Source organism: Pseudogymnoascus verrucosus (assembly GCF_001662655.1).
Source record: "Pseudogymnoascus verrucosus strain UAMH 10579 unplaced genomic scaffold scaffold_76, whole genome shotgun sequence".
NCBI classification, from domain to species: Eukaryota; Fungi; Ascomycota; class Leotiomycetes; order Thelebolales; family Thelebolaceae; genus Pseudogymnoascus; species Pseudogymnoascus verrucosus.
In genome coordinates this window covers 80,207-106,356 of record NW_017263727.1, presented here as the reverse complement: position 1 = coordinate 106,356, position 26,150 = coordinate 80,207, and the positions used below count along the sequence as shown (strand labels likewise).

The 26,150-nt window shown below is 47.9% G+C and overlaps 9 protein-coding genes and 1 non-coding gene across 10 annotated transcripts; 8 read left to right on the top strand and 2 right to left on the bottom strand.

Moving 5' to 3' along the window:
* Window positions 1-651: 651 nt before the first annotated feature.
* VE01_10232 (uncharacterized protein) lies at window positions 652-2,757 on the bottom strand (the record flags this gene model as incomplete). The annotated part of the gene is made up of 4 exons (XM_018279635.1): window positions 652-1,693; window positions 1,744-2,057; window positions 2,101-2,474; window positions 2,523-2,757. The coding sequence occupies 4 exons, from the start codon at window positions 2,755-2,757 to the stop codon at window positions 652-654; spliced, it is 1,965 nt and encodes a 654-aa protein (XP_018125460.1).
* Window positions 2,758-4,364: 1,607 nt separating this feature from the next.
* Window positions 4,365-6,763, top strand: VE01_10231 (uncharacterized protein; the record flags this gene model as incomplete). The annotated part of the gene is made up of 7 exons (XM_018279634.1): window positions 4,365-4,524; window positions 4,699-4,829; window positions 4,935-5,024; window positions 5,243-5,427; window positions 5,484-5,814; window positions 5,860-6,166; window positions 6,249-6,763. The coding sequence occupies 7 exons, from the start codon at window positions 4,365-4,367 to the stop codon at window positions 6,761-6,763; spliced, it is 1,719 nt and encodes a 572-aa protein (XP_018125487.1).
* A 627-nt stretch (window positions 6,764-7,390) lies between these two features.
* Window positions 7,391-8,909, bottom strand: VE01_10230 (uncharacterized protein; the record flags this gene model as incomplete). Its single annotated transcript, XM_018279633.1, has 3 exons — window positions 7,391-7,828; window positions 8,024-8,510; window positions 8,635-8,909. 3 exons carry the CDS (start codon window positions 8,907-8,909, stop codon window positions 7,391-7,393), a joined length of 1,200 nt encoding a protein of 399 aa, XP_018125488.1.
* Window positions 8,910-10,301: 1,392 nt separating this feature from the next.
* On the top strand, window positions 10,302-11,430 carry VE01_10229 (uncharacterized protein; the record flags this gene model as incomplete). Its single annotated transcript, XM_018279632.2, has 4 exons — window positions 10,302-10,611; window positions 10,663-10,740; window positions 10,791-11,225; window positions 11,286-11,430. The coding sequence occupies exons 1-4, from the start codon at window positions 10,349-10,351 to the stop codon at window positions 11,428-11,430; spliced, it is 921 nt and encodes a 306-aa protein (XP_018125471.2). The 5' UTR covers window positions 10,302-10,348.
* Window positions 11,431-12,066: 636 nt separating this feature from the next.
* Window positions 12,067-13,042, top strand: VE01_10228 (uncharacterized protein; the record flags this gene model as incomplete). Its single annotated transcript, XM_018279631.1, has 3 exons — window positions 12,067-12,100; window positions 12,151-12,589; window positions 12,661-13,042. 3 exons carry the CDS (start codon window positions 12,067-12,069, stop codon window positions 13,040-13,042), a joined length of 855 nt encoding a protein of 284 aa, XP_018125470.1.
* Window positions 13,043-13,388: 346 nt separating this feature from the next.
* VE01_10227 (uncharacterized protein) lies at window positions 13,389-15,240 on the top strand. The gene is made up of 5 exons (XM_018279630.2): window positions 13,389-13,499; window positions 13,586-13,829; window positions 14,121-14,211; window positions 14,261-14,382; window positions 14,452-15,240. Exons 3-5 carry the CDS (start codon window positions 14,179-14,181, stop codon window positions 15,158-15,160), a joined length of 864 nt encoding a protein of 287 aa, XP_018125476.1. The 5' UTR covers window positions 13,389-13,499; window positions 13,586-13,829; window positions 14,121-14,178; the 3' UTR covers window positions 15,161-15,240.
* A 1,674-nt stretch (window positions 15,241-16,914) lies between these two features.
* VE01_10226 lies at window positions 16,915-16,986 on the top strand (the record flags this gene model as incomplete). Its single annotated transcript has 1 exon — window positions 16,915-16,986. It is a non-coding gene; the product is annotated as a tRNA-Gly (tRNA).
* A 1,344-nt stretch (window positions 16,987-18,330) lies between these two features.
* VE01_10225 (uncharacterized protein) lies at window positions 18,331-21,211 on the top strand. Its single transcript, XM_018279629.2, has 7 exons — window positions 18,331-18,527; window positions 18,592-18,987; window positions 19,038-19,442; window positions 19,490-19,624; window positions 19,679-19,722; window positions 19,773-20,307; window positions 20,367-21,211. Exons 1-7 carry the CDS (start codon window positions 18,395-18,397, stop codon window positions 21,152-21,154), a joined length of 2,436 nt encoding a protein of 811 aa, XP_018125459.1. The 5' UTR covers window positions 18,331-18,394; the 3' UTR covers window positions 21,155-21,211.
* Window positions 21,212-23,322: 2,111 nt separating this feature from the next.
* VE01_10224 (uncharacterized protein) lies at window positions 23,323-24,025 on the top strand (the record flags this gene model as incomplete). The annotated part of the gene is made up of 1 exon (XM_018279628.2): window positions 23,323-24,025. Exon 1 carries the CDS (start codon window positions 23,522-23,524, stop codon window positions 24,023-24,025), a length of 504 nt encoding a protein of 167 aa, XP_018125475.1. The 5' UTR covers window positions 23,323-23,521.
* Window positions 23,940-26,150, top strand: VE01_10223 (uncharacterized protein). Its single transcript, XM_018279627.2, has one exon. The coding sequence runs from the start codon at window positions 24,488-24,490 to the stop codon at window positions 25,685-25,687; it is 1,200 nt and encodes a 399-aa protein (XP_018125474.1). The 5' UTR covers window positions 23,940-24,487; the 3' UTR covers window positions 25,688-26,150.

The window sequence follows — 26,150 nt, the reverse complement described above, 5'->3', positions numbered from 1 at the left end:
TGCACATACTACGGTCAACTTTCGTGACAACAATACAATCCGGACACGCCTACCTTTAGTTTGTTTTATTGTATGAACAATAAAATCAGTTTATCGAGCATACTTTGGCAGTGAGCAGGGTGCAAAGTATATCATCGTACTCTAGAGTATACTAGTACAAGTCAAGCATTGCAAGTGTGGCACTTATCACAGCAGTGCCAAGAATGTGGACAGCCCCTGTTTCAGGCTCTTCCTCCGCCCCATCAATTTCTGTTGGAGAGAGCACCGGAATACAGGGATCACACACAAATTGCGAGTATCTCCTGTGGCCGGAACTTCTTACTCTTGGTGCAACGTGCAGAAAGATCAACAGTAGACTATACTATATAGAATAAATGAATCGATTGAATTTCTACACTAACTACGGGCCTACGTACGTATTGTATAATATAGGTTTCGGGGGGCCCAGAAACCTTGACGAGCTGAAGGCTCTCAGTTTCAGATGTGATAGAATTCGGTGGCTGCATTCTGCCCAAAGCCACCAACCGAACCCGAGCCAACTGGGGAGCATAGCCAAACGCCAAAGGCGACGCTTTTGCGAACCACCGAAAAGCGGGAAGAGACCGTAAGCAACCGGGTTAGCCCTAACACTAGGTACATTTGTTAGGCAATTTAACGCCAGCTGCTGCTAGCAATTGCTGCGACGGTGTATTGGCGGTTTGGATCTGACTCCCAAGTAACTGCACCATTTGACGCAACGTTGATGAACTTGTACTGGAACGTTGTACCGGCTGCCAGATTCACAGTAATGCTCCATAGAGGATTGCTGTTTGTGTATCCGCTTCCAGAAAGAGCAATAGCACTACCAGTGTTCCAGCTGCCGAGCTCAGGGATGGATCCCACGATCTTAATAGTCTGGCCAACTTGAGTGGTCACCAGTTCGTTAAAAGTGACGGGGACGACAGTTCCACCACTTGGGCATGTAGGGCACACCTGACATATCTCACATGTTGTAGGAGTTGGGCAAGAAGTTCCATCAGTTGTAGTCGTCCCAGTTGGTGCGGTAGTAGTGCCTCCGGTAGACGTTGGCACCGCGGTGGTGACTGGCGGCTGGCTTGCTGGAAACCCAGTGTTCGTGGCACTGGTGTAGGATCCACCAAATGAAGGACTGCTACAGCTACCAGGGACAGTATTTGCTGCGGAGGATCCCCAGGAACGAGGTACAATTCCAGCTCGGCGGTCAGCGGCGCTGAGTAAAGCAGCATAGGACCAGGTTAGATCAGCGGCGGAGAGTGGTGCGCCGTTTGACCGTGAGTATTGCTCAGCAAGTGCTCCATTAGAGGGTGTATACTGTTGTGCCTTTGCCATGTAACCATCAGCGTAAGTCTTGGTTGCTGAGATGATGCTAGTAAATGTGGCAGTCGACGATGCGTATGTTCCGACAGCCGCAGATGGATATATATCCTTAAAAAAGTTCAGCGACACCGAAGTAATAGTGAGCGAGCCAATGCGGTTCCACTGGTAAACGGCATCGTAAAGTTGTTCGGCCGCAGCAAAAGTATTCAGATACCAAGGATTCCCACCGTAGTATGTGTCCTCTGCATACCGTCCAACTGCAACCGCAACTCCCTGGGGTATTCCGGAATTGATGCTGTAGATGGACCTAAAAGAATCGGTAACAGCCTTGTGGTTTGCAAGGGCACGGTCAGAACATCTAGAAATTGTTAGGTCGAGCAACCTTAATCCAAGGACTGTATAACTTACGGCTGAAACGTAGAAGCGTCACACCCGGCAGCTGGGTCAAAATTGTGGATCGAAGTTAAAATAGAGTTGGCATCTTTTCCAGATCGTCCGTTGTTCACGTTGAGGTTTGAAACAATGTAATTACCCGATGAAGTCCAGTACGATTGTTGATAGCAGAGAATTTGAGGTGCGACTGTGGCACAATTGTTGCAGGTCTTGCCGATTCTAGCTGCAAATTGAATGCCCTCAACTAGAGCGCGGTGCTGGGCGGCAGTAGTGAAGAAAGAGTTGCCATTGACCTCTTCCCACAAGTCAAATCCGCCTTGATTCCTAAGCTAAGTTAGCCAACGTTCTTTTTTTTACAATGAAGATCATTACTTGCCAGTATTGAACAACGTAGGCAAGATCGTTAGCAACGACTGGCCAGATGATAGACTGTGCAGTGGCAGTGTAGCCATTATCCACGAGCCAATTGCCGTATCCGATCAAGACAGCTGCTCTGAGGCCTGGCCCATCACGTTGTGGACGACCCCACCCTCCAGTGTAAGGAGACATGTCGACGTAATACTTTGCCTCCCCAAGTCCAGATCCATCCGAGAGAGAGCCGGCAGGGTTTGAAACGCCCTGGATCTTGGCTTGTGCCACGATGTAGTTTTGAAGCTGGGTCTGGAGACTGGCAGTATAACCACTCTGAAATCTGTCAAAGATGTACTTAAAAACAAGCGCCGAGTCTCGTGTCCAGGTGTACCAATCTGTATTTGTTAGAGAGCATCTAGTAAGAAGAGATTGGTTATAATCACAATCTGGGTTTGATTTGCTAGGGGAGGCAATAACTAGCCCAGATGCCACCCCACCAGAGTTGCATCCTCCACTGCCAATATTACAGATCAACTCGTTGAAAGCATAGGTAGATTCACTAGCTATCCAAGAATTGAGATCGCGCTTTCCCAAGTTAGCAGGGCTGCTATTGGGATAGGCGACGACATTTTGGATGGCAAGAATGCCAACAAAGAGAGTGGAAAAGATTCCGCTCATGATGGAGTAAAGGCCAACTTTTAGACAAGGACGAAAGAATGGTAAGAATGATGGTGAGGATGAAAAAGGGAGATAAAGCGGGAATTCATGGCGATTATATAGAAATTTAGAGTCTTAGATGCCTCGACACAGAGACCGGCGGAGGCGCAAAGTAGCCGCAAAGTAGGACCAACAACAGAGAACTGATAGTAGAGAGAGCAAAAAAAAACTTCACAATATCATATGCCAAGGTAATGTCTAGTCTCACTTGCTGAGCGACAGTCGTAAACCTACCCTCACTAGTTGCCATGCCATCATCTGATCGGGCCTTTGGAAATGATCTAGTGACGCCGCACAAAGGAAGCAGCTCTAACTGGCGCCACTTTGGCCTTTTGAGGTCACCTATGTGGCTTCGGCACAATTAAATATCTCTCCGTAGGATACAGAGTACTGTTGTAAAGGGTCCACCGTTCAATAACATTTTTCACATCTATGGCACACGTGTTCCCCTAACATGGCACAGGTCGCTGTCCGTATTAGGACCCAGCCCTAGATACGCCGGCTAAGGTTGTGGCACACGATTGACTCCGGAATGTCTAGCTATACAGCCAAGGAACTCTTTCGGCACGCCATCGGCAGTACGGTGCAACTTAATGCCGTCCATCGGGATATTAAACCAGACAAAAATCATTTCCGCACGGCACGCCTTTGGTGGTAACCTTTTAACCTTACGATATTCAAAAGCATTGAGATGGGTGTGACCGTCAATGCGACGCAGTTCTAGACTCTTAATTTACCGTTTAAATGGGAAAGGCTCAACAGATGCTTTTTTGTGAACGGATGTCGATCTAGTGCCCTGTTCTCGTATTTAGTGCTGTTGTCCTTACTAACGGCCTTAAGGTGCATAAGAACGAGACAAGGTTTGCGGGGGAGGGAGTCGGAGGGGTTAACCCCATTATTGCTGAGCTACACAGTGGTTGCCATTCAAGTGACCAGGATAACCAGACTTAATTAACGACAGCGGGAAGAATGGGGGAGCGGGGACAACCCCTGTTTTGCACGGGCCATTTTCCTCGTATGATGTGCCGCATACCATCACATGGCGGGTTGGAAAATGGAGAAGTTGGGGCAGCCGGAGAGAAACTGTAAAAGGACCGAATTTGCAGCTTCGGAGCTAATATTTCGCGATACTGAAGATAAATTACTCTGCCTCTTTAAATCAATCCACTCATGCCCTAGGGATAGTCCAGAACTCTGTACGGGCCGATCTGAATATACTCTACATTAAATTGAGAAGTGGTCAATGAAGGGCGACACTCTCAATTCACCACCAAAACAATTATTACCCCCCTTCCTAGGCTCTGCTCATGAATCCCAACTAGCAAACATAGTATATTGTGGACAGTATTTATTCTAAAACAAAGCAGCAAAATTTTGAGTACGTAGGGCAAAGATATACCACATGTGGGTATAGTGTAATAGAGCATGTATAAAAAGCACTCAACTCCCCTCGTAGGTCATGGCTCCCGAGAACTTGCATCTCAATTTTGCTTATTTGCCAAGACGCCAAAACGCCAAAACCCAGCACAGGGCATATAACTCCGATTCTACAAAGTGCTTACACGACCATGCGTTTCCGCAACCTCGCTCCTCTGACCCTCGCCGCCCTTTCTGTCTTTGACCTAGCAGCAGTTCAAGCGCACAGTCCTGCACAGTGGCGCAGCCAGTCCATCTATCAGGTCCTAACGGACCGCTTTGCGCGGACCGATGGTTCTACAACTGCGGCCTGTAATACTGCGGCTCAGGCTTATTGTGGCGGGTCATGGAGAGGCATTGTGAACCACCTAGATTACATTCAGGGAATGGGTTTTACAGCTGTGTGCTACTCCCTCCCGTTTAGGATTTTCGAGTGAACAAAGTTAATATAGAATACAGGTCTGGATCTCCCCAGTTGTTAAGCAGATTTCGGCACAGACAAGCGATGGCTCTTCGTACCATGGCTACTGGGCGCGGATATTAACCAGCTGAATCAAAAATTTGGAACCGTGCAGGATCTCAAGGACCTTTCGGCGGCACTCCATGCAAGAGGGATGGTAAGTTTCCTAGCAATGACAGCGCTGTCACAGGTAGCGGTTGGCTGGTGACTCACGCTCTTGCTCTAGACGCGCTGTATTTTTTATGACAGCTGACAGTAGTAGTACCTTATGGTCGATGTTGTGACGAACCACATGGCTTACGCTGGCTGTGGAGCCTGTGTCGATTACAGCACCCTTAGCCCTTTCAACTCGGTACGCTATTGTGCACCCAAGTTTGCCTCATAGAGACAGGAGTTAATAAATCTACAGCAATCTTACTTCCATCCTTTCTGCCTCATAAACTACAGTGACATAAACAGCATCAAGACTTGCTGGGAGGGCAGTAATACCGTGTCCCTCCCCGATCTTCGCACGGAAGATTCAGATGTCCAATCCATCTTCAATGCGTGGATTATGCGTGGATTATGCAGCTTGTGTCAGACTATTCCATCGATGGCCTACGCATCGACTCCGTACAGCAAGTCAACAATAACTTCTGGCCGTCCTTCCAGGCTGCCGCTGGTGGCATGCACGTCCTAGGCGAGGTCTTCAATGGCGATCCAGCCTATGTTTGTCCCTACCAAACGTCTATGACAGGACTGATGAATTTCCCAGCGTTTGACTCTCCAACGTACTTACCACGAAGCCATTTCATTACTAATAGTGACGTAGATACTATTGGATAACGCAGGGTTTCCAATCCACCTCAGGCTCCATTTCGAACCTAGTAAACGGCATCAACACCATGAAACTCTCGTGCAGCGACACCACGCTCTTAGGATCTTTCCTTGAAAATCACGACGTTGCACGATTTCCCTCGTTGACCTCGGATTTGTCACTTCAGAAGAATGCCATTGCCTTCACTATGCTCATGGATGGTATTCCCATCATCAACGCTGGTCAAGAACAAGGGTACAGAGGCGGCGCCGTGCCGTCCGACCGCGAAGCCACCTGGCTGAGTGGATACAATACCGGCAGCGTACAGTACGGGTTTGTGAAGCAGGTGAACCAAATTCGCAACTTTGCAATAGCCAGGGACAGCTCATAGGTGACGTATGTGGCTGTGGCAACCCAGCTGAATACCCAGATGGTGCTGTTAAAGAAGGGGGCTGCTGGGTCGCAGACCGTCGGCGTTTTCACTAATAAGGGCGCTAGTAGTTCTGCATATACACTGACGTTGAACTTTGCGAATACAGGATTCACAGCTAACCAGGCAGTTATAGAGGTTTTAAGCTGCCCGGCGTATACTGCGGACTCGTCAGGGAATGTCGTTATCACTATGTCGGGTGGTTTGCCGCGCGTGCTTTACCCCTCGGCGAACTTGTCGGGGAGCGGTATCTGCAGCGCGTTGATTGGTTTGTCTTCCCACCCCTCTACAATCGTCGTAATGGAGCCGTCGTGAGAACTGTGCTGATACCGAGTCCCTGCTTTGTGTAGTGTCGTCTACTAGTGCGACAGTATCGACCACGTTCTCTACTGTAGCGACGGCAACGACTTCAGGAAGGACAAGCACCACTGTGCCGACTACAAGCACCACTGTGCCGACGACAAGCACCACTGTGCCGACGACAAGCACCACTGCGTCGACGACAAGCACCACTGCGCCGACTACAAGCACCACTGCGCCCACAGGTTGCTCTTCGGTTGCAGTCACATTTAATAAGTTGGTTACAACTATATATGGCACCAATATCAAGATCGTAGGGTCAATCGCTGCCCTCGGGAGCTGGAATACAGCGAACGGAGTACCGTTGAGTGCAAGCAAATACACGAGTTCGAATCCTTTGTGGTCAGCAACTATTAACTTCGCACCCGGAACGTACTTTGAGTATAAGTTTATTATGGTTAGTAGCTTAGGAGCAGTGACGTGGGAAAGTGGAAGCAATAGGGTGGATACAGTAGCGGGTACAGATGGAATGTGTACTCAACTGGTCTCAACAAGTTGGAAGTAAACGAAGAAAAATTATATATCAGAGAGAGGTAATAGGAGATAGGTAGCCGGATTCGTATATTAACCAAGTTGTACTAATCTTATAGCATGTGATTTATTTTGCCTACATACTTCAACATATGCATATAGCTATATATTATATTGATAAAGCAGAGAAGGGTAATGGGAGTAAACTGCATCATCAGTTAGCGTTTGGGACTATCAGGCGCTAGACCAACCTAGCGGATAATTGTAGGGCGCCCATAATTGTAATGCATACCAGCGGACAACAACAGGAGCAAGAGTACATGGAGCCAGTAGTTAAGCTTTAGATTTTCTGAAGGAAGCAGCTGGAGAGGTGCCTCACGGCGGGGATGAGGGGATGGGGATTGTATGACGAGATGAGAATAGCAAGAACGGAGAGTTGATGAATACAATGAGCCAGCGGCGGATCTAATTTTCAGTTGTATTATTCTATAATGAGGACGTGAGTATGTGGGTGACTGACCCCTTTATGTGTATCCCTTAACGCCTGCCTTGTACTTGTGGACCGTAGGCATCTGGAGTAGCAACGCATACATCACGCAACAATTAGGGTATCTAACTATACTATACAATACAGCACCTCTCCCACAAATATGCAGACTCCCTACCACTCGCAGCCTATCGCAACAGCAGCGATCCCCGCAAGCGCAGCCATCCACATCTCCGCGCCCAAGCGTCCCATCCCACCACTCGGCGCGTCCGTCGATGTCGGGGTCGCGCTTCTCACAGCCGTTTTCGCGAGACTCGTAGCCTCTAGCTTCGTCGTGCTCAACCCCCCCGTAGCCGCCAGCCCCGTCGACGCCAGCTCAGCAGTCGTAAGCGCTTCGGCATAGCATGCAGCAACGACAAAGGTGTCTTCAATCCACCGCTCGCCGTCTCCATCACGCCACCGGCCATGCTCCCAAGTATTAGGGCAATTGTCCCTCATGTAGACGAGCGCGGAGCTATGCTCCATCCACCATGAGTACACCTGGCTGACGTATGTCGAATAGGCCGGGAAGACGCCTGTCGGCGGAGCAGTAGTGAAACCGCACCAGTCTGACTGGGCATAGGACGGGCATCTGTCAACGTTGGTGTCATTAACAGTGGCAGTGGCAGTGGCAGTATGTGAAATACGTTATAAAACTCTAGTATAAGATTAGGCTAAGATTTATAATTCTGTAGATAATGCGTGCAGAGTAACCGATTAGACCACTGCTAGGCTACTAAATTGAGGCATCTTTCTTGAGTCTTCTACTGTTCCCAATCCGTCGGAAGGATCTATGTAGCATCCTATGGCGAGGTAGATGCAAGCAGCGATGAGCTCCATTAATAGCGCCATACACGCCAATATAACCACATTACCAGCAACCGGGTTGAACTGTGGCGAGTCGTTCGAGAACGTCCCAACTGCGCTGTAGGCTACTCGGGTTGCTATAAAAGGGGCACTGACTGCAGCGGCGAATGCGAGAAGGCGGATCTCGGTTGCTTTGTGCGTACCGGACAAAGCTGCTGTATATCGACTCTTGACAATTAGGTAGACTTGGGCAACGAATGAGGCTACGAAAAGGCCGACAGCAACTTTGATCAAGACTTTGCCCAAGCTGATGTCCGAAGCCGAAGAGTTAGGTACGTATGCCTTTACTCCACCAACAATGGCCAGGATGAATCCAGTAAGGATTATCAATTGTAGTGTGTTCAGTCCAATTATTATCACTCTCTGGCCTAGATGAGAAGCTTTGAACCTGAAGCACAATTCAAAATTAGCTACTGTGTAAACCTAAGCCATGTTCATGGAAAGGCATTCGCCGCATAATTATGACAGCTTTGCAGCTGGAGGGGAAGAGACTAATGGATATATCAACGTACACTTGAGAAAGAATGCCTAGGAGCGCGAACAGCAGTGGCGACAGTCCAACCGACTGAAGAGTGGCAGAAGCCACAATGAGCCAGTTCTGAGGCGTACTCTCGCTGGCCAACTCCATGCTTGAACCAGTGATGCGAATGGCAGCCAGGAAGACGATGAAGATCCATCCAGCTTGGCGACTGAAGCCATGGCGTCTCACAACCCAGATTGCAACAAGAAATAATGGACACCAGAGAGCCAAGACGACAGCTGCGAGGTCACCACGTGAATCGAGCATCATGGATTTGACAGCACAGAGAAGAGCTGCTCTTGACAGAGTAGGATATGTATTTGAGAAAGAGGTATCCCGTCTTGATATAATGACAGCGCGATTGACAAGACATGTAGGGTTGTCTTATGTAGATGGATCCACGCAATCCCATCCCGGTCTCGAACTAATTATACTATTCTTTTCTATCCGTTTATCTCGGTCTAATTTGTACACAGCACATGTCATGTCCTGCATTTTCTTTATGTAGAAGCCTTGTCCAAATTAGATTGTACGTGACGCATACCACATTGGGCTAGGCTCCGATCGTTCCCTATATTTTTTACACAACCGCAATATACCATGTATAGTTAGGCTGTATAGGATGCATACTATACAGGGTTAGGCCTTAATTGTTTTTCCATTTCTACGTGATACATACCATATAGGGTTAGGTCTTCATTTTTTTCCATTTCTACGTGATGCATACCATGTAAGGTTAGGCACTGATTACTTCTCCATACCAAACACGCCATTGCATGCGCTAGAATTAGATTTATACCTAGGCCATTGAATAGGTCTAGTAAACTGGTCACGTGACGTAAGCAATTTAAGCGTAAGTGTTGGTGGGAGGACCGGAATACGGGGACCACACACGAATTGTACCGTGTCTCCGGTGGCCGGAACTCTTTACTTTGGCGCAACAGAACAGAAGGCTTCAAACACTAGAACACGGTAAATACAGTATATAAGTTAATTGGATTACTACCTAATCTACGGGCCTACGTACGATATTTGTAGTCCTGGGGGAAACCCCCCAAAACCCTGACAAGTTGGGCTTTCCGAGCTGAGTTGGGCTTTGGATCAGTGGCTTCCAAATGGCGCCACTGTCTCACTCGCAAGCCCAGCTGGGAGCTGGACGGTCCCACGGGATAAACCGTCATTTTGGACGTAAAAACCGACCGTATTCCACGGGGATGTTTGTTTCCCCCAACAGTAAGTATCTCTGCAGTTGATTTTATAGGTAAAGATACTTAATCATTTGCCCTAAAGTAAAAAGCTGATAACGCTGTAACATTTGTTAGTTCTATTCTACAAACACGCATTCCTCAATTTGCCCGGAAGATACTCGCGTACGCTACTAAAAAGACTAAAACAAGGTGCGCACGAAGGAAGGTGACCCGCCTGAGTAATCTTAGACAAGGCTCTCTAGGCAGAGTAGATTTGCTCATAAAGACCTGGCCAGCCAATTCATGTTTTCGTATTATTATCCATGCGCCTAGCTCCTACAGTATATACAGAGCCGTGGGCGGCTGGAACTATATTCCCTGTCGACAATGTTGTATTGTTTTTTTTGTCATTCCTTAGTTATATATCCCCGTTCCCTTTCTTTTACTTTGCGCAACCGTGTCACTGAGCATAATTTGTTCAATAGGTCCTGCAACCTCGGTCTCTAGTAAATCGCATTCATGATGTCGTTAACTACTTGCGCGAATATTGGCGTTGGGCCTGACTGTCCAGCGGATGGGTCTCCCCTAGGCTATGCACCCAATTTGGCCGCGAGCATTGCTTTCCTCTCTCTCTTTGCTGTGTCTCTAATCGCGCATGTTGTTTGGGGCATCAGATATCGAACATGGACTTTTATGGTCTGTATGGTTCTCGGCTCAATGACTGAGGTCATCGGATATGTGGGACGCGTATTCATGCACAAGAACCCATATAACTTGAGCACGTATGTTCTCATAATTAGGATGATTTGTATGATTGCTGAGCAGTTTTGCAGATTTTTGGTGCAGGTTGTGTGTTTAACAACTGCGCCAGCATTCTATTCTGCGGCCCTATATCTCTGTCTCGGGCGAATGTAATACCATGCCCTTAATACCTCTTATATATATGCTCATACTCTTTTAGTATCATGATATTTGGAAGAGACTTCTCACGCATTGCACCAATCCGCTACTCTCAATTCTTTATCTTTTGCGACTGGGTTTCCCTATCATTGCAAGGTGCTGGTGGTGGGTTGGCGTCGTCTTCTACAACCGATTCTACAATGAACTTAGGCAATCGCCTCATGTTGGTTGGCCTCATTACGCAGGTTGTAACCATGTTCATATTTGGTTGCATGTGCGCAGATTTGGCCATCCGTATTCGTCGCTATCCAGAGCGTAAGAATCCAAAATACAAGTTGATGCGCAGCTCAATGCCATTCCGAGGCTTCCTGATCATGGCCTTAGTATTCGGATTATCAATATTTATAAGATGCGTCTACAGAGTTGCTGAGCTGGGTCCTGGCTGGGACAATCCGCTTATGAGAAACGAAACCCTGTTTATCATTCTCGAATCATGGTAGGTCGTCATCTACTCATACCATTATAGGCAGGGCCGTACCTAACACATTTCTTGTAGCATGGTTACAATCGCTAGCATCGCGTTTTGCATTTTCCACCCTGGCTTCGGCTTCCAGAGAAATTTCGACAAAATTGAGTACAGCACAGTACCAAGAGAGACATCATGGTCTGAAACAAACAACGAAATGTTCGCGGCAAATTGAGATCCTTACAATTATGAATAGAATGGCACGATAGGCAGAATCAGGGTGCGTCATAGGCCCCCGACAGTCTGGGTTGCATGGGTCCGAAATCTTTGCACGCCCCCGACCGTGGGTTAGATGCAAAATTTAAGGAAAACCACCCAGAGTGGTGGCGTGGTTTCCTAACAGGTTGTTAATAGTCTAGTCATATGGAGCATAGAATTCTTTCAATTTATATGGTAATAACAGAAGTTTAGTCTATTTGCTATTTGAGGCAACTGCCATGCGGCCTCATGCTGTGCTTTTAACTAGCAGGCACTAACGTATTTAATACCACGTACGGTTAGGCTCTTGCTTTTGCAGTAACAGCAGTCCACTGTGAAACCGCAGATTAATGCAAAGACTAGAGCAACATCGTTTAAGGATACCAGTGCGATGTATCCAATCCGACCATGCGAGTTAATGAGAAATAAGCCCGACCTGACTTTTACGTTTTTAAATGAACACAATGAGGCGCTACTTACTACGAATATAAAACTATAAAGGATACAAGACTGCACTTTATATGAGCACCCGCCGAATATTTTAAGCGTTTTCAATATCACGGTTAATAGCTGCTCTAGTAACTCATCATATCAGCTCGACGGTGCAATCGTGATGGCGAAAGCAAGTCAAAAGCTCGTGTGGCTGGGTGAGTTCTCCTTAATCAAATTGAGGATAGTCTTTTAATGCGAGTTCCAGTATCAGGCTGCTCCTCAGGCATTGGCGCGGCCCTGAGCGCTCAGATTCTGGAATCTGGACATTGCGTCGTAGCAACAGCTAGAAACCTCGCCACACTGTCTGATCTTCCAGACACCCCATCTATCTTGACATTACAACTTGACATCACTAGTAGGCTAAGTATTGAAGCTGCTTTTGTACAAGCTATTACGCGTTTTGGTCATGTTGACATCGTCGTCAACAATGCAGGCTATGGTATTCTAGGCGATGCCGAAGGCATCACAGAAGAAGAAGCGAGGGCGATCTTCGAAACGAACTACTGGGGCACGGTCAACATGTCATTAGAGGCTATGAAAACCTTTCGCCAGGTCAACCCGGTGGGCCAAGGGGGGTTGATCATTCAGATTAGTTCTTTTCTAGGACGATTTGGGTTTGCAGGAAATTCGTCTTATTCGGCAAGGTAATGATACTATTCATACATAATAACATCCTTTGTGAGAAAACCACTAACTAACCTCTTTCTGATTCCAGCAAATTCGCCATCGAAGGTTGGACAGAGTGTGCGTCCTTGGAAGTCCATCCAGACTGGAACATCAAATACCTCATTTTGGAACTAGGGGGTGTCAAGACTGAGTTTGCAGGAAGCAACTACATCTATGCCGCGACCCATCCTGATTATGTTGACACCAGCTGTCCAACGAATCAATTAAAGAAATTCCTTGCAAGTCCGGAAGCACGGGCACACTGGGCGACTGCACCAAGCGTCGCGAAGAGAATTATCGATATTGTCAGGAGCCCTGATTTACCCCTAAGGCTTGCCGTCGGCGAAGATGCTTGGAAGCTGATCAAGGAAAGCGTGGTATCTACAGACAAAAGTCTAGACAGGTGGAGGAGGCTGAGCGAGGGATCATGAAAGTGCAATGCTTAGTAAATGACTGGTAGTTTATCGACTTTATTATAGTCGGCTTACTAGGGTATCGCTTTGTCTCCCTACATAACTAGCTTGGATTATGGTACCCTAGTCCCCTGGACCCCCATGTGACAGCGGTCTAGGGGATTCAAGCCCTTGCTTCTTACATCAGATAATCACTTATAAGCATCCCATAGTAAGCGCTAACGTGATGCATACCGTGTAGGGCTAGGCGCTCGCTTCTTATTGATAGAAACTTAGTGCCATTTGCCGTTTTAGGTAGCCACGTGGCATTAGGCCCGTGCTTTTACGTCGGTCATCAGGCACTATTATAAAACAGTTGTCCCAACTGCCATATTGATCTACACACTACTTACGAATAACGGCTGCTCGAATCGTCATGGTATTTTGCGGTAAGCCAAGCAAAGGTTGCTCTAATTGCCGTCAACGAAAGATCAAGGTTAGGCACCCCTAATGATATTCATTCCTAACACAAGAAATGGCATGTGTCTCAGTACTAGAACACTCGCTAACATATCCGATTAGTGTAGCCAAGACATTTCGGGCTGCAAACAATGCTTAAGGGCCGGCTACGTTTGTCCGAAATACCGGGATCACCTCGATCTCAACTTTCGCAATGAAACTGCTGCAGTTGTACAGAAAGTACAATCTCGAAAAAGGCAGACGTCCGAGATTCAACTAAGAGGACTCGGGGCTGGTAGTAGCGATCCATTTAATTCATTATCAGTTCCCCTTCACGAGCAGGAGATGAAACTACTCATGCATTATAGTAAGTCATGCTCATGTTCTTCTCAATTCTAGCCAAAACATTATGAGTTGTTTCTAGTGAAGCCTAGTATTATGATGACTGATATTAGAGGATCACAGCCATGACAAATCTTGAGCCCGCGTTGGCACCATTAGGACGTTACAGCGCTATGAAGGATGTATGGCTACCAATGATAATATCGGATCCACTTGTATTATACGGGGCAATGGCTTCGTCAGCAGGTCAGCTTGCGGCTCTGAGGCGACAAAGTGCTTGTCCACTAGTATTAAAGTATTCACAAATGAGCATTAGTCATTTGAATGAACGGCTACGGGATCAAGATTCCTCAAGAGCTATCAGCAACATAACAATGGCTGCTGTGCTTGGTCTCCTCACCCAAGCTGTGAGTTGCTATTTTATCTATGACGGAGACTAGTTGACTGATTTGGTAGGTATTCGACAAGGATTATGAAGCAGCTCGTATCCACATGGCTGGGATGCGGCGAATGATCTCCTTGGGAGGTGGCCTCGATGCGACATGGTTAAACCCAGTGGTCCGAGACACTATTTTCTGGTATATAATTATATTGCTCTGTTCAACCAAGCTACGCTTTAACAAAAGCTGACTTACCTTCGATAATAGGGCGGACTTCTGCTGTGCATGTAGCTTTGGTAGCAGGTTGCAATTCACGCTACTGCGATCACAAGCGGTGCTGAATACTCTTCCACTAAACATCTATCCTGGAACTGAAATGGCCTTGATGGGTCATGGATTCGCCGATTTGTTGCACACATCTATCATCTTTGACGAATTCATTTCCATAATTTGCGAGCTTCGATTCTTGATTGTGAGCCTTGGGCTAGCCCAGTCGAACGACAAGTTGAATTTAATGCCATCCCAGTTCAAGGAAAAATGCCTCGCTATTGAGGGCAAACTTTCTGCGCCGGTAACAATCACAACCACAACTATTAATCACTGTCAAATTCTGTCGTGCTGTCATATCTCATGTTTGATCTTCATCAGGACCGTTCTGCTAGGAGAATCCCATGTGATGTCAACGACCTTGACTACCTTCGGAGCAAGCCTCCGCGCGGCTCTAGAGGAAACGGATCTCACCTATTCATGGAGCATGCTATCTAAGCTACTCCTCTGGGTTCTGTTCATGGGCTCCACGGCAACGATTGGAGGACCGCTATGCCCTTGGTACATGGACCACTTCATGCGCACAGCTGCCTCGCTCCAACTGCAAAATCAAGACCAGTGTAGGGACTGCTTGCGAAAATTCCTTTGGTTGGAGAGCGTGTCTCAAACTCAGCTTCAATGCTGTTTCGAGATATTGGATAGACTTTAGAGCTGACATGAATACTAGACTGCTTGATAGTCTTTAGACTAGCTCAGAGCAGAGCTTTTATTTATTTATTTACTCAGAAGTGTCTGTTTGCTTTAGTATTTGGTGGCGTTCTAGATGACTGGCGTCGCAACCTTTAAATATCATGGAAACTAACACATGTAGAAAAGCAACTTCCTCCGCTGTATTCGTATCCAGCTCGCAAGAGACTGCAGTAACAAGCTGACTGTAAACCGCTCTACGTTAAAAGGGGCTGGAGGAGCACTCTTTAAAATCCGACACTCTGCACACGGGTATACTCTGGTTGCTAAAGGGATGGACGAGAACGATATTCTTTAGGAGAGAAAGTCTATAATCGACTGCGCTCACTTCAAGGAAATTACATCCCAATCTACCTCGGAACATTGAATTTCAACCTTCCGTGCTACTACGACATTGGTAGGGACTACCGATTACGGCGGTAAGTCGCCGAACCTCTGCTTCGATGCTCGTCCCCTGAATTCTGTACGTCCCAGCTTTCAACTGCTCTCGCTTCTGCTCAAGTTCAGTGAGAGCAGGATCAGGGGGGAGCGCATCTAGGCAATCGTCGGGAACGTGAACCGGAGCGCGAGGATCGAAATCGAGAGATTGTTGATCTTTATCTGGGGTTCTTGGCCTCTCTCAGGAGTTGTTGGACCGGGGGTTTTCACACGGTGGTGTTACTTCCAGAAGAGACACTTCGCGCGGGATATGTATGGCCCATGAGTGCATGAGTTATCTGATTGACGCTGCATGGGTGGATAAAGTCTATTGCCGATACAATCTGGTAGGGCCAGCCAATAGAGACAAGTCAGAGCATGACGGTATTGCAGCATACGAATTTCTCGAATAGGGTAAAGGGGACCGCAAACCATTGTCGATCGTTCTCAGAAACCTCAATTCCATCCAGTTTTTCAAACGAAGCCAAAAGAGTTCCACGTGGGTGGTATTCAAATACCAGACCACGTCGCAGCAGCTCATATTTAGTGGGGCACCTCCCAAAGTATTTGAGTATGCTTGGGTAACTGCTGTCACGTTGTAAATGCTCATATATCTTTCTCTCGGCATCCTAGTCCTTGTTAAGTTGGGAGGGTGGTTTTCACGACATAATTAGTGCCTTTGATTTGATATGTGTTGGGGAAACGGACATTCCCGTGGGATACGGTCGGTTTTTACGCCCAAAATGACGGGTTATCCTGTTGTTAGCGTTAGATCTATGCTTATCCGACCCTAAGAGCATCCTACACTATACTTCTTTTGGATTACGTGCGGTTGGTCGGAGTTTTCTAATCGGAATTTCCGACTGACATTTATACTCCCATTGACATCTAATGCCACGTTCAAGTTGCTAATTAACGTAGCTAGTGTATGTGTCCCTGAAATTTTGTCTATTAATTTTGTTGTACGGCTACTCCAATCCTTTTGTATTGTTAATGCTATGGAATTTCGCTGTTGTAATACTATTCCGAAGTCTGATTAAAAGCATAACTAGGTTTGGAGTTAGCTGGGGTCTGAATCGCAGGCTCACAGGCACGACGCCCAGCCCCTCAGCTAGGCTGAGAAGGGGTAGAACTCTGCTTGCACTGCACACCTCACACATGCTCGAGGAACAGCAAGGGGAGCCGCTTTTGCAAGTGCGAAAAGACGAAAATGGTGCATCGCAAAAGCAGCGGAGTGTGTGTAGAGCATCCGGGGCCCAAAGACCATATGTGCCAATACGCCATGGCCAACAACAAGAAGCATCAGTGGTTTAGTGGTAAAATCCATCGTTGCCATCGATGGGCCCCGTGTTCGATTCACGGCTGATGCATTACAGTACAATCTCCATATTATGGCGGTTGAATTTTTTTTTGCCTGTCTCCGCAATGTGGATGCGCTAAATAAACGAAAATATCGTTCTACGGCGTTCGGTAGTTGGTTGACAACGCTGAGGGGAAGCGGAGAGGCTGCAATCTTTACATCCCCACTTCTCGGACCTAGATAGACAATTTAACGAAGATGGACAGTGGCATCGACCCTTCACCCACCCCGCCTAAAAAAAATAGGAGCCTCGGCATGGCCATCAACTTTGGGATGAAAACGTCGGCAGAGCTATACGCTCCTGAATCAGAGTGAACATTCGAACGCAGTAGCCCATTATATCAAGCTCTAGAGTTAGGTAGAGGTCTCGGTGTTATCAACGTAGCAAGAATCGCTGGAGAAGGACGATGAGAGAAGGGCACTTGTTAGGGAGTATTCGCAAACATTAACAAATTATGGGGCTTGAGGGTAAACTTCGGCAATTCACAAGTGGGAGACGATCACACCCCATCTTATGCGCTGGTCAAGACTTCCCCTTTCGGCCCATCTCCGTGATCCCAGTGACATTATTAAGCTCCTAGGCCTGCACAAAGATAACTCTGTATGTAAGAAACCCGAGATCGGGGATGGAGAAGGAGGGGAGGCACTTTAGTAGTTGCGGAGAATGCGGGGTTTCGCTGTACCCCACCAAAATGCTGTACCCCACCACATACCAGGATTGGTTGGCTGTTGGTCAAGGTAGTTAAGCTTCATCACGGAAGAAGTATGGACGAAAAAGCCGAGTTGGGGCAAAGTAGCTGACTGACGGGTGACTGAGAGGTGATTGAGCCGAAGTTTACCCCTCCGCACAGCTACACTCCCTACTTACAGCTCTTAGAGACGGCATATATGCACTTCTCAGATCCGGCTTCCCGCCAGTTCGTATACTAGGGAAACGCCTCTCAGTAGAGAGACTACGTACTCGGCGATGAGCATAGATGCCAAGAGCCCGGTCAAGGTTATTTCGCCGTTAAGAGTCTTAATACTGGCTCTTTCCAACGTCTTCTAAGCCCCTATGACCTCGGTCTGTTGAACAAATGACTGGGGAGTGCTATGTGGACTGCTTGACTGAGATCATGCGATCCCCTCCGCAGGAGGTGACTTTCCGTTCCCCATAGGGACGATCTTGCCCAACGATTCGCAACTCGACGACAGCCAAAGAGATAGCGGGAACATACTCGCTGAGGGGCACGTTTTCACAATCGTCACAGGTTGCGGAGGGAATACTTGGAAAGTAGGTCCGATTAGAGAATGAATTTACACCGACATGAAAAGATAAATCCGATGTTGAGAAATGTCGTTATCTGAGCTGGATACAAAAGGCGGGTTTCGTCCTATGCTTCAATTTCTCTACCACCATCTCGATAAAGGCAGTTCAAAATGGTCTCCTTTATAGCTAGAGTGACGGCAGCCTCATATCTGTCGCTGAGTATCTTCGCTGGCACTTCTTTTGGTCAAAATATTACCGATGACTCCCACTTCTATGGGCAGTCGCCATCTGTCTTACCCTCCCGTGAGATAACTGACCCCAACCTAAGCTCTGGTTTTATTGCTTTTCAACAGCTAACGTTTATTAGCGGAGGCTCCTGGTACTCTATCATGGCAAACAGCTCACGCCAAAGCTGTCGCCCTTGTCTCTCAGATGACACTTGCAGAGAGAGCCAACATTACTGTGGGCTACACTCCGTCAACAGGCTGTTCAGGTGTCACTGGCACCGTACCCCGTCTGGGTTGGGAAGGCCTCTGTTTAGCAGATGCTGGCCAGGGATTGAGAGCCACGGATTTTGTCAACGCTTATCCCGCGGGTATTAGTGTGGGCACGAGCTGGAACAAAGCTCTGACTCTGCAGCGTGCTACTCATATGGCAGCTGAGTTCAAGAGAAAGGGAGTTCATGTTCTATTAGGTCCTGTGGTAGGTCCGTTAGGAAGAGTTGCTCTTGGTGGTAGAAATTGGGAAGGGTTTAGCAATGACCGTACGTTGTTCCCCTTTGCATGAGTGAACACCAAACTAACAGGTTTCCAGCATATCTCTCGGGAAGTCTCGTCCATGATACTATCAAGGGCATCCAAAACGCGGGTGTGATCTCTTCTGTAAAACATTTCATTGGAAATGAGCAGGAAGAAAATCGCAACCCAATAACTAGCACAGCCAGTGGAGGGATTGGTGGTGGTGGACTTTCTTCGTCAAATCCTGCGAATATTTCTCAGACCGTCGAATCTGTCTCATCTAATATTGACGACAAGACAATGCACGAATTGTATTTGTGGCCATTTGCCGATGCCGTCCATGCTGGATCCGCGTCAGTCATGTGCTCCTACCAGCGAATCAACAACACTTACGGTTGCCACAACCAGAAGACCCAAAATGACCTGTTAAAGACTGAGCTTGGATTTGAAGGTTTCGTTGTTTCTGATTGGGGTGCTCAGCGTATGCTGTCTCTTATTCCCAGGTTTGAATATTGCTAACAATTCCAGATGCTGGTATCGCTTCGGCGGAAGGAGGATTAGACATGGCCATGCCTAATGGTGGCTTCTTTTGGGGAAAAGACGGCAGCAACCTTACAACATTCGTTAAGAATGGCAGTATTCCGGAAGCTCGTCTTACCGATAGTAAGTTCCAACTATTCCACCCATCAGCATTTGTCACTAACTGTTTGTTTTCAGTGGCAACTAGAATTGTCGCAGCCTGGTATCAACTCGGTCAAGACGTAAGTCCTTACTTATCCAACGAAAGAGTTTTTCGCTAATCACCCCATAGAGAGATTTCCCTCCAGTTAGCCTGCCCCTTCAGTACAACGTATCACACAAAGCAGTAAACGCCCGCGATCCCGCCTCAAAGCCCATTCTCCTTCAGGGTGCAATCGAAGGACACGTACTTGTTAAGAATGTCAACAAGGCCCTCCCTTTCAAGAAGCCCAAGCTTTTGTCTCTATTTGGCTACGACGCAGTGGCACCGCCTCGTGTCAATCTTGTCGATGCCAACTTCAATTACAAGTTCGGATTCTTATCAAACACCGATTTCTTCTGGAGAGACGCATTCGCACCCCCATTTACCAATCCTGGCCAGATCGGTCCGAACGGGACTTTGATCGTTGGTGGGGGTAGTGGCGGAACAGCTCCTGCGTACATCTCAGCTCCGTTTGATGCTCTTCAAGAGAGAGCCTACGCCGATGGATTCCAGTTACTCTGGGATTTCCACTCGACTGCGCCACTTGTTGACCAAGCAAGTGATACCTGCCTAGTTTTCATCAACGCTTTCGCCACTGAGGGGGTGGATAGAGAAGGACTTCATGGTTTGTGACCACGCTCAAGAGATATCATAACAGAATATGCTAATTATTGAAATCCACAGACGATTACTCCGATGATATTATTCTCAACGTCGCCTCGGCTTGCTCTAACACCATCGTTGTCATCCACAACGCCGGTATTCGCCTCGTGGACACATGGATCGAGCACCCCAACATCACCGCTGTCATGTTCGCTCATCTCCCAGGGCAGGACTCAGGCCGCGCAGCCGTCTCACTTCTCTTCGGCGATGAATCCCCATCTGGCAAAATGAGCTACACAGTCGCCAGAAACGAATCAGACTACAACGTTCCCATCGCCAAGCCAGCTGACGAATTCTTCTTCTTCCCACAAGATGACTTCACGGAGGGTGTCTACATTGACTACCGCGATTTTGACCGGAAGAACATCACGCCAAGATACGAATTCGGTTTCGGCTTGACCTACACCACATTCGAATATTCGGACCTCAGCGTGTCGCTTGTCCAAAATGCGAACACATCCCGCGCTGCTCCCGAATCCCCCATCATCGAAGGCGGAAGGGAGAGTCTCTGGGATGTTATCGCAACTGCCACTGCAGTAATCACCAACACCGGCGATGTCACAGCAAAGGAAGTAGCACAGCTATACGTTAACATCCCAGGCGGCCCTGTGCGACAGCTTCGTGGATTCGATAAGGTCGAGATTGCGCCCGGCCAGACCGAGACTGTCAAGTTCACGCTTTTGCGAAGAGATTTATCGGATTGGAATGTTGCCGAGCAAGCTTGGGTCTTGCAGCAGGGGAAATATCCGGTCTGGGTTGGTGCTAGTAGCAGAATTCTTCCTTTGAGTGGGGAGTTGACTATTTCATAAACTGAACGACTATAATGACCAGGCTCTAAATTTACTGCATTCTCTAGCGACTATATATATTTTAGTTATAGATAAAATAGAGAAAAATTAGCAGTACAAAGTAAAGTAGACCGGAATGTTGATATGTTTTGTGGGCAAGTGCAGCAAGCGAAGCTCCGAAGCGCAGAGAAATCCATAGGCATAAGAAAAACATGAAGGAAGCTTACTCCCCAATTTGCATCTAACCCCCTTACGGTAAATAGATATGAGGCACATCGTAGAGAACGTCAAGAATGCTGCTCTTCGACATGCCGCTGGCAATTGTCAGATCTTGAAAATTTCTGCCCACAATCGTGACACGTAAACGTGCTCTGCCAGTGAATGGTGTTAATATGGCGCCGGAGATCCTTCTGGAGAGCAAATCCTTGTGTGAAGCTACAGCCAGGAATATTGCATTTGAAAGAATGTTCGTGTATCTTCGCGTGCTTGCTTTGCAAAGCATCAATAGTGTGTCTTTGGTATGGATATGGCTTGCTTACTTGAGATCGCAACGACGCGAGAATTCTTTTGGGCAAGAATCACAGACAAGCTGTAGGTATTTCCTCCGTGACCTCCTCCCTGATGTTCGCTTGCGAGCTGACTTCAGAATGTCATCTGGTAATGGTGGTTCTGGCGAAAAGTGGATAAATTGTCCAAAGTCTATAGAGGGATGCGTGTCGATATTTCGTTGAACTGTGGGATATGGAGGACCATGGGAGGAAGGACAATCTAGACTTGTCGAGTTATCGTGATTGTATTCCCAGTCTGTTTCATGTCGTTCGTGACTTGTGGGTGTGGTTTGTCTCTGCGCAGGACTCGAATGACCGAGGGATAATTCGGAAGGTACATCCTGCGAAGGGCTACATGGATGCCGGTTCGGGTCTAGAGAGAGGATTAGTCTTGGTAATGAGCGTAATGTACGGCAAGAAATCACCTTAAATATGGTAATTATGCCACTGAGTAATTTCGGGTGAAGATGGAGAGTCTGACGAAACATCGCTGTGGATTATGTGGGGTGAGAGCGGTGTCCTCGAATGGCTGGAAAGGTCCAGAGGAGGAGTAATGATGTCTCGAAGATCCTCATCGCAATGGTATCGAGAAGAGTCACGGCTATCGAACTGTGCATATTCCAGAAAAGATGCGATATCATCCGAGGATGGATTGTTACAATTGTTGCTTAAAGTAACGTCTAAGTCTTCTGGGCAGATGTATGAAGTGTGGTTATATTCTACACCCTGATCAGCACGGGGAAGTGACCCCGCTAGAGGGCCGTCCCTAGGGTGGACCATAGCTGGTGCGGATAGTGCGTGCGACCTTTCGCACGGGTTGCGTGTGAAGGTGTACAAGGCTCCCACGGGCTCCCAAGGCTGGCCCATTCGACCACCCCATCGTTTTACTCACGTGATAATTTACGACCTCATCACTCTTCCTATTAAATATCATATTATTGTTGTTATTTTGTTGTGTAGAGTACTCTTTTATAGTATCTATAATATTTCTCTAAAAGTTGTTTACGATAACAGGTTCACGTAATTATATTTCACTACATATAAAGCAATTGTAGAGCTACCCGCTCTTATTCTGAGATTTCTTTGGAACCCATCAGGAACGGCATTGCTATTACTTTGGAGGGCAGTCTATGAAGGCTCTATACAATCAGACGTCTGTCAATCAGCGCGGTGCCAGTGTAAATTGCGAGTGTCTGCTTTGCTGGCAAAGGCTGGATATTGGAGGCCTCCAACCTCATGGAACCGGCCGCATTTAGTGTTGTCAGTGGCGGCCTCCAGTTGACAAGGCTGTCCCACAGGGAATTAGAGCAAAGCTCAAGGTAGGTCACGATGATTATATTTATATTTCACCGTTACAGCTTAGGCCCTTTTCATAGCAGATACTGTGTTAACAATAACCGTTCCACAGCCCTTTTCCTCTTGCCTCGTATGTGCTTTCCTATTTATTGTTGCGATAATCAATATTGTAACGGCCGATATTGTAGATACCAACAGCGCCTGAAACAATAAATGTCCACAGCGCTTGCACAGCCCAACCCGCGTACTCTAATTGGGCCCCCACCACTACCAAGCCCATTAGTCCCAATTTGGGACTCTTTATCAGGCACATGTCGACCTTCATCCCCCTGCCATGCATGAAATCCCATGCCATCCCGCGCCACAATCACTCAGAATAAGTTGCATCGGCCAACTGGATGACCCGCATCGATGTGAAGCCTTGCAGTATGCCCTTGGGCGCAGCTGTGTACCACGAAACCACCATGAGGCTGCATATACCTCATCTCCCGCCCATTCCCCGCTGTCTTCGCAGCTTGGTCTACTCTGTTCCTAAACATTAAACATGGCAGACAACCTTAAAGAACAGAAGATCCCCTCCGAGGGTGATTCAAGCCGTCAACAACCATACTCGTACCAGCACCCCGATCCCAATTCGATACATATGCAGCAGGCGCACGAGGGACAGCTGCCGCCAGCATACGCGCCGAGCCCGTCGGCGGCACCGATGCCTCAACAGCCTCAGTTCCAGCAGCCTCAGCAAGCATACTTCCAACAAGGCCAGTTTGCGCAACAACCTCAGTTCGCACAACCCCAACAGCAATACTTCATCCAGCTACCAAATGGCACAATGCAGGCGGTAGCGGCGCCGCCACAGCAACCCATTATGATGACGCCGGTCAAAGAGCAACCAACAATTATCATCAATAACGCACCGAGTGCTTCTGCAGCAGCAGCGGGCGGTGGAGGCGGCGGCGGCGGGGGGGGTGGCGGTGGTAGCAATACAGATGCGTGTCTCGCTGGTTGCTGTGGAGGGTGCGCAGCATGTTTGTGCTGTTCTGTGATGTAGAGTTTGCGCGAGAATCCGCATCTCCAGAGTGAACTTCTGGGGTTGGTTCTGTCGCCATACCAGGGCGCATGTCAGGGCCCATGTGGCTGGCTCTTTCAGCCGGCTTGATCCATGTGCAGCAGACTCAGCATGCAATAGTCTGTTGCTATTATCGACCTCAACTACTGCGACAAACAATCATATTTAATACGTTAGATGGGGGGAAATACCAGGGGCACAATAATGAAGAAATGGCGACACGATTGTTTGCGACGGGACCGGGAATACGGTTTAGAGTTAGTTAGGCTCCAATTTTATGATTACTAAGAATCTTACATCGGAACTTAACTTGGACATCAACAAAACACGATCCACGGCAAACTCATGGCAAGAAACTAGTTTGTTCCCCTGTGTGACGATCCGCTTAGACCTGTCAAACACTGGGCGCCAATAATTAGCACCTTCCAGAACGCGGGTGAAGCCATGGAGCTACCAGCCGTGGAAGGCACCAGGACCCTCCCCGTAGACCACCCCACAACAGCTACAACCATCGAGTCCCTACCTCGCGAGATCTTTGACCTCATCTTTCATCATGCCGCGGGGCCTATTCTTTCCCTCTCAGACGCCATAAGCCAAGAACCTAGCTTTTCAATTACCAGCGCGGAAAGCACAACTCTGAAAAATGCGTCCTTGGTCAGCCGCACGTGGCGTCGCTCTACGCTCCACCTTCTCTTCAAGCATACTCGCCTCATCCTCCGCGATAGCCACCTATGCAGCTTCAATCTGAAGGGCAACGTGGATGCCTTTCTCGGTCTCTTCAAAGCGCACGATCTTGTGGTGTCCAGCTTCATACTGGGCGTTTATAACCATGAAGCACCCATCCAGCGCGTCCTTGGCTACCAGCCCGAGGAGTATCAAAGCGTCTGGGCGGATTTATTCCAGGTCATTAACCCCCGGGTTGTCACTATCGTAGCCCCGCCGAGGTTACTCGGGGACCTTACTAGGTGTGTAATTGATATGGAAGACGCGGATGCGTTTAATATCAAGTATCAAATCTTACAGCTCTCGGTGGAAAAGTTGGCGTCTTCCAAGCAGCTTGATCAACCACAAAATAACGAAACTACCGTCTCTCAGCCCCAAGGACTTCTCGAGATCCGGCCCTGGACTTCCGTTCTCCTCAACGAAGGATCCCACATGGAAGCCAGCTTGAACTATGACGCTCCACGCCACCATCGAGCCCCTTCACTCCTGAATTCCCTCCTCATCACTCCACTATACCCCGCCACGGCTACAACACTAACCTACGTCGCCATCTTCCCCCTTCGAACGCACTTCGAAACCCTGACATATCATTTACCCGCCGTACACCACCTATCCTTACACCTCAGCCCGAAATCCAAATCTACGGCGCTCTTCCCCGATGGTCCCAAGGATGGCTTCTACCAAGACGAGTATGCTGAAAACATACTTCAGGAGCGATTGGAGTGCTACACGCACCTTGCCAAATATCTCCTCTGGGACGGTTCGGATGCCGAGGTTGACCCTGGTAACTGGCGATCCGTGAAGGAGTTTGAGCCAGCGGATTTGGTGAAGCAGGAGCGGTGGGAGGAATCGGTAGGCTATATGCTGGGCGCCGACGTGGGGTGGCGAGTTGACCGAAGGGGGTTATTAGTTAGGGATTGAAGGTTTCAGTTCGCACCGAGAACTCAAGACTCAAGTGATACAGCGATGATGATGTTGGAATGCTTGAGTGGCAACTCTATCTATATTTAGTATAGCGTGGATGTGCTGTTGTCGAGTATCATCAACCTTCTATTCCTCAACATGGAAAGACCGTTATAAACATCACATGAGTCAATTGCGACGATGATAAAGTACTAGCGGAAATATTTCATGCTATTGCTATGAATTGAGGCATTGATGGCTGCTATGTTGGTGTTCGTGAAAAGAGTAATTGCAACCCCACCCTTGTCACTCCCCAAATCCGCGACTCATTCTGAGTCATCATGGCTCATCATTGCATTCGGCGCTTTCGGCGCCTCCGGCGCATATTGACGGATACGACATCTACGTATTTTGTCGCTCATACTTTCAAGTCAGCATATGCTCTAATATATAAGTGATCAGGTTTATTCTTTTCTTCGGG

Coding starts and splice junctions, on each gene's coding strand:
- VE01_10227 (XM_018279630.2), top strand. CDS start 14,179: ATGGCTGCTGTGCTTGGTCTCCTCACCCAAGCT. Junction 14,212..14,260: donor TTGGTCTCCTCACCCAAGCT/GTGAGTTGCTAT, acceptor CTGATTTGGTAG/GTATTCGACAAGGATTATGA. Junction 14,383..14,451: donor GTCCGAGACACTATTTTCTG/GTATATAATTAT, acceptor CTTCGATAATAG/GGCGGACTTCTGCTGTGCAT.
- VE01_10225 (XM_018279629.2), top strand. CDS start 18,395: ATGGTCTCCTTTATAGCTAGAGTGACGGCAGCCTCATATCTGTCGCTG. Junction 18,528..18,591: donor GCCATCTGTCTTACCCTCCC/GTGAGATAACTG, acceptor AACGTTTATTAG/CGGAGGCTCCTGGTACTCTA. Junction 18,988..19,037: donor GGAAGGGTTTAGCAATGACC/GTACGTTGTTCC, acceptor ACAGGTTTCCAG/CATATCTCTCGGGAAGTCTC.
- VE01_10223 (XM_018279627.2), top strand. CDS start 24,488: ATGGAGCTACCAGCCGTGGAAGGCACCAGGACCCTCCCCGTAGACCAC.